The sequence below is a fragment of the Tachysurus fulvidraco genome, chromosome 26, assembly GCF_022655615.1.
Source record: "Tachysurus fulvidraco isolate hzauxx_2018 chromosome 26, HZAU_PFXX_2.0, whole genome shotgun sequence".
NCBI classification, from domain to species: Eukaryota; Metazoa; Chordata; class Actinopteri; order Siluriformes; family Bagridae; genus Tachysurus; species Tachysurus fulvidraco.
In genome coordinates, this window is record NC_062543.1 from 16863468 (window position 1) to 16870940 (window position 7473).

The 7473-nt window shown below is 42.9% G+C and overlaps 1 protein-coding gene across 1 annotated transcript in view; it reads right to left on the reverse strand.

Moving 5' to 3' along the window:
* Positions 1-4133, reverse strand: part of acsl4b (acyl-CoA synthetase long chain family member 4b) — a 14078-nt gene extending 9945 nt beyond the window's left edge. Inside the window, exons 1-2 of the mRNA XM_047809090.1 lie at positions 3999-4133; positions 1-29 (exon numbers count right to left, since the gene is read on the reverse strand). The exon at positions 1-29 is cut by the window's left edge and continues 206 nt beyond it. Of these exons, the coding sequence (XP_047665046.1) occupies positions 1-29; positions 3999-4075 (106 nt within the window). The 5' untranslated portion in view covers positions 4076-4133. The remainder of the gene's footprint in view (positions 30-3998) is intronic.
* Between the last annotated feature and the right edge of the window lie 3340 nt (positions 4134-7473).

A 7473-nucleotide genomic window follows, 5' to 3' on the forward strand; every position in this document is an offset into this window, starting at 1 on the left:
ATGCTCGCACACACTCAGCCATCACACTACTGCACACACACACACACACACACACACACACACACACACACACACACACACACACACACACACACACGAGACACCTTCAGTGGAGCCTCTGAAAGTCCACGTAGTCAAAATATTTATTCAGGACTCTTACTAGAAACACACACAAACAGATTGATTTCCCGCCTTCAGCTGTGTGTGTTTCCTGTTTGTGTTGTTTACAGTAAACTGCAGTAACACATAATTAATTACAGCTGTGTGTGTGTGTGTGTTTCCTGTTTGTGTTGTTTACAGTAAACTGCAGTAACACATAATTAATTACAGCTGTGTGTGTGTGTGTGTGTGTGTGTGTGTGTGTGTGTGTGTGTTTCCTGTTTGTGTTGTTTACAGTAAACTGCAGTAACACATAATTAATTACAGCTGTGTGTGTGTGTGTGTGTGTGTGTGTGTGTGTGTGTTTCCTGTTTGTGTTGTTTACAGTAAACTGCAGTAACACATAATTAATTACAGCTGTGTGTGTGTGTGTGTGTGTGTTTCCTGTTTGTGTTGTTTACAGTAAACTGCAGTAACACATAATTAATTACAGCTGTGTGTGTGTGTGTGTGTGTGTGTTTCCTGTTTGTGTTGTTTACAGTAAACTGCAGTAACACATAATTAATTACAGCTGTGTGTGTGTGTGTGTGTGTGTGTGTTTCCTGTTTGTGTTGTTTACAGTAAACTGCAGTAACACATAATTAATTACAGCTGTGTGTGTGTGTGTGTGTGTGTGTTTCCTGTTTGTGTTGTTTACAGTAAACTGCAGTAACACATAATTAATTACAGCTTTGTGCCATTAACCAATCACAGGACCAGTGAAGTTTACAAGCTCTGTTTGGGGCAGCAGTCCTAATCACACCCCTAATCACACCCCTAATCACACCCCTAATCACACCCCTAATCACACCCCTAATCACACCCCTAATCACACCCCTAATCACACCTCTAATCACACCCCTAATCACAAATACACCCCTAATCACACCCCTAATCACAACCCTAATCACAAACACACCCCTAATCACACCCCTAATCACACCCCTAATCACAAACACACCCCTAATCACACCCCTAATCACACCCCTAATCACAAACACACCCCTAATCACAAACACACCCCTAATCACACCCCTAATCACAAACACACCCCTAATCACACCCCTAATCACAACCCTAATCACAAACACACCCCTAATCACACCCCTAACCACACCCCTAATCACACCCCTAATCACAACCCTAATCACAAATACACCCCTAATCACACCCCTAATCACAAATACACCCCTAATCACACCCCTAATCACAACCCTAATCACAAACACACCCCTAACTACACCACTAACCACACCCCTAAACACACAGCACCCTTCACAAATACCACCCCTAATCACAACCCTAATCACAAAATACAACACTAATCCCACACCGCCTAACCACAACCCCTAATCACACCCTAATCACACCCCTAATCAAAGACCCTATATCCACCACAACCCTAATCACACAACCCTAACACAAACACAACCCCTAATCAACACCCCGAAGCCACTAAAACCACACCCCTAATCACACCCTAATCACAATAACCCTAATCACAAACACACCCCTAAATCACCCCCTAATCAACAAACAACACGCCCTAATCCCAACCCCTAATCACACCCCTAATCACACCCCTAATCACACCCCTAATCACAAACACACCCCTAATCACACCCCTAATCACACCCCTAATCACACCCCTAATCACAAACACACCCCTAATCACACCCCTAATCACAAACACACCCCTAATCACACCCCTAATCACACCCCTAATCACAACCCTAATCACAAACACACCCCTAATCACAACCCTAATCACAAACACACACTCAGTCACAAAGACACACACACTCAGTCACAAACACACACTCAGTCACAAACACACACACACTCAGTCACAAACACACACTCTCTCACAAACACACACTCAGTCACAAACACACACACTCAGTCACAAACACACACTCTCTCACAAACACACACTCAGTCACAAACACACACACACACTCTCACAAACACACACTCAGTCACAAACACACACTCAGTCACAAACACACACTCAGTCACAAACACACACTCAGTAACAAACACAAACACACACACACACACACACACACACACTCATTCACAAACACACACACACTCAGTCACAAACACACACTCAGTCACAAACACACACACACCCAGTCACAAACACACACTCAGTCACAAACACACTCATTCACAAACACACACACACTCATTCACAAACACACACTCATTCACAAACACACACACTCATTCACAAACACACACACACTCAGTCACAAACACACACCCAGTCACAAACACACACTCAGTCACAAACACACACACACACCCAGTCACAAACACACACTCAGTCACAAACACACACTCAGTCACAAACACACACTCTCTCACAAACACACACTCAGTCACAAACACACACACTCAGTCACAAACACAAACACACACACTCAGTCACAAACACACACACTCAGTCACAAACACACACACACACACACTCAGTCACAAACACACACTCTCAGTCACAAACACACACACACACTCAGTCACAAACACACACTCTCTCACAAACACACACACACCCAATCACAAACACACACTCAGTCACAAACACACACACACTCAGTCACAAACACACACACTCAGTCACAAACACACACACACTCAGTCACAAACACACACTCTCTCACAAACACACACACACCCAGTCACAAACACACACACACTCAGTCACAAACACACACACACTCAGTCACAAACACACACTCTCTCACAAACACACACACACCCAGTCACAAACACACACACACTCAGTCACAAACACACACACACTCAGTCACAAACACACACACACACACTCAGGCACAAACACACACTCTCTCACAAACACACACACACCCAATCACAAACACACACTCAGTCACAAACACACACACACTCAGACACAGACACACACACACAAACACACACACACTCAGACACAGACACACACACACACACACACACACACACACTCAGACACAGACAGTATATTGCATCCATTTGGGATTTCACAACTTTTTTGAGGTTAAGGTGGCAGATGATGCAATTTTGCTTTATACATCAGAGTTTGTGTCTGACTCAAATATCAGCATAAACTCTCTCTCCCACTCACTCACTCACTCACACACACACACACACACACACACACACACACACACACACACACACACACACACACACTCACATACACTCACATATACACACACGCACACACATACACACTCACATACACACTCACATATACACACACACAAGCACACACATACACACTCACACACACACTCACATATAGACACACATACACACTCACATACATACTCACATACACACTCACATATACACACACACACTCACATACACCCTCACACACACACTCACACACACACTCACATACACTCACATACACACTCACACACACTCACATACACACTCACACACACACTCACATACACTCACATACACACACACTCACATACACACACACACTCACATATACACATACACTCACATACACTCACATACACACACACTCACATACACACACACACTCACATATACACACACACGCACACACATACACACACACTCACATATACACACACACACTCACATACACACTCACATACACACTCACATACACTCACATACACACTCACATACACTCACATACACACACACACTCACATACACACACACTCACATATACACACACACGCACACACATACACACACACTCACATATACACACACACACACATACACACACGCACATACACACACGTACAGATGTACACACACACACACACTCACATACAAACACAGAGAATTTTTATTCTTACCTGCATGCGATCTCAGAAGTCCACTCTGACAGCAGGACAAAGATTTTCTCTTCCTCTATTACTCTCTCCTCCCACATTTTTGTCCCCCCCCCCCCACATGCCTCCCTCTAACTGTTCCTCTACATGAGCAGTTAAAGTCTCCGCCCTGCCAGGAAGTGATGCATTTCCTTTGGATCAGATTACAGAAGTGTGGGTGTTTGTTGGTGCTACACACACTCACACACACACACACACACACACACACACACACACATACACACACACACACACACACACACATATACATAAACACACACACACACACACACACACACACACACACACACACACAGAGGCTAGTATTTGCTCACAAAAAATATTTTTCCTTCGTCTGTCTGTCCAGAGATGTTTTAGCAGTGTGACATGTTTTGACAGATTGTAAACTCCTGATGGAGGTACACAGAGTCCACACACACACACACACACACACACACACACACACACACACACACACACACACACACAATAACATTACTTACATCTGAGTTATACACAATGTTCTGTTCCCACTTGGGGAAACTGACCTCTGATCCACAGCAAAACAAAAACATCAACAAATTAGTGCTTTATGATTAGATAATAAATTATTCTGCTAACTTCTAGCTGTAAGTTTAGTTAGATTTAGAGAAGATTTATTCTTACAGCTCTACTGTACATGTAAAAACCCCCACATGACACTGATGGTGGATGTCATGTCATGCCTGTTAACAAGGATGTGTAATTATTATTAAACTTAGTTCTACTCCAAATGTCTTCACACCATCTCTATTAAAAAGGATTCACTACACACTAGCGAGCGAAGTCATCGCCTCGCGCAGCTAGTTTATATGTAAGTATCCGTATGTGTCCTGATACTGTAATCATGGGTTCAGTTTATTTCTGTAGAACTTTTAACAACTTTGTCTCAAAGCAACTTTACAGAAGTATGGAAACAGAGGAGAGAGAAAAATAAATAAATATATAATAATAATAATGAGAAGAAGAAAAAATGAGTATAAAAATAAATAAGTGAATATATACAATTAAAGTTTAAAATTTATCTAAAAAGATTAACTTAATTAAAAATATATATATATCTATCCCTAATATCACCTGTGTTTACTGAGATATTCAACCTCTCACTGGAACAGTCTGTTGTCCCCTCGTGCTGCAAACAGTCCACCATTGTTCCTGTCCCAAAAGAAACCCCAGCCCACCTGCCTCAACGACTACTGCCCTGTAGCCCTGACCTCAGTAGTGATGAAGTGCTTCGAGACACTGGTCAGAGACTTCATCACTGCATCACTACCAGACACACCGGATCCACTACAGTTCGTGTACAACCAGAACCGCTCTACTGAGGACGCCATCGCTCACCTTCTCCACACCACGATGAGCCACCTGGACTGCAGAAAAGGGAATTATGCAAAAGTGCTGTTTGTGGACCACAGTTCAGTGTTTAACACCATAATTCCCTACACGCTCACTTTTAAGTTGGAGGTCCTGGGACTCCACCTGCTGCTGTGTCAAAGGATCTCCAACTACCTGACAGACAGACCACAAGCCGTACAGGTGGGCAAACACACCTCATCCACCCTCAGCCTCAGCACTGGAGCCCCCCAGGGTTGTGTTCGGAGCCCCCTGCTGTACTCACTGTACACATATGACTGTGTGGCCACTTCCAACTCCACCACCATCGTTTGCTGACGACACTGTAATGGTGGGCCTGTAGTGGGCCTGATCTCCAACCACGACGAGACGACCTATGTTAATGAGACAACGTTAATTGTAAACAGTGCTATACAAATAATGTTGAATTGAATTAAATTGTATGTATATACATATATTTTTCACATGTATTTTAATTTTTACATAGTTTTTATGTAGTTTATACCTTTTATTTATCTGCCTCCTTTTGGTTTTATTTCTATCCTTAATTCCATTCCTTTTTATGTTTGAATACCAAACAGATGTAAAAAGCATTTCACTGCATGTCGTTACTCTGTACACTGAACACTAAGTGGAAGTCTGTTCCATAACTGTGAGAAGAAGCTCTGCCCCCTGCTGGACACTTATGTACTTGAGGTACCAACAAACATCCTGCACCTTGGTAACAAGTGCACTGTAAAAGTCGCTGTTCCATTAAAGTGCCCAAACTCAAAAGAAGCGATATGGGGTTTGTGTTTGTTTACTGATCCGTTTAGACTCCAACACACCTGAATGAGCATGCACACACACACACACACACACACACACACACACACACACACACACACACACACTATAATACCTTGCAGTGGTTAACAGTATTAATCATTAGCTCACCTGTTTCACCTCCTCATGTTATGTGTTACATGTAAAAGTATTATGTGCTCAGTCTCTACACCGAACTGTACCGTACTAAATAATAATATTCTTTTTACTGTACCCGTGTTTACTGTACCCATGTTTACTGTACCCGTGTTTACTGTACCCGTGTTTACTGTACCCATGTTTACTGTACCCGTGTTTACTGTACCCATGTTTACTGTACCCATGTTTACTGTACCCGTATTTACTGTACCCGTGTTTACTGTACCCGTGTTTACTGTACCCATGTTTACTGTACCCATGTTTACTGTACCCGTGTTTACTGTACACTGTACCCGTGTTTACTGTACCCGTGTTTACTGTACCCATGTTTACTGTACCCATGTTTACTGTACCCGTGTTTACTGTACCCGTATTTACTGTACCCGTGTTTACTGTACCCGTATTTACTGTACCCGTGTTTACTGTACCCGTGTTTACTGTACCCATGTTTACTGTACCCATGTTTACTGTACCCGTGTTTACTGTACCCGTGTTTACTGTACCCATGTTTACTGTACCCGTGTTTACTGTACCCGTGTTTACTGTACCCATGTTTACTGTACACTGTACCCGTGTTTACTGTACCCATGTTTACTGTACCCGTGTTTACTGTACACGTGTTTACTGTACCCGTGTTTACTGTACACTGTACCCGTGTTTACTGTACCCGTGTTTACTGTACCCGTGTTTACTGTACCCATGTTTACTGTACCCGTGTTTACTGTACACTGTACCCGTGTTTACTGTACCCGTGTTTACTGTACCCATGTTTACTGTACACTGTACCCGTGTTTACTGTACCCGTGTTTACTGTACACTGTACCCGTGTTTACTGTACCTGTGTTTACTGTACCCATGTTTACTGTACCCGTATTTACTGTACCCATGTTTACTGTACCCGTGTTTACTGTACCCGTATTTACTGTACCCGTGTTTACTGTACCCGTGTTTACTGTACCCGTGTTTACTGTACACTGTACCCGTGTTTACTGTACCCATGTTTACTGTACCCGTGTTTACTGTACCCATGTTTACTGTACACTGTACCCGTGTTTACTGTACCCATGTTTACTGTACCCGTGTTTACTGTACACGTGTTTACTGT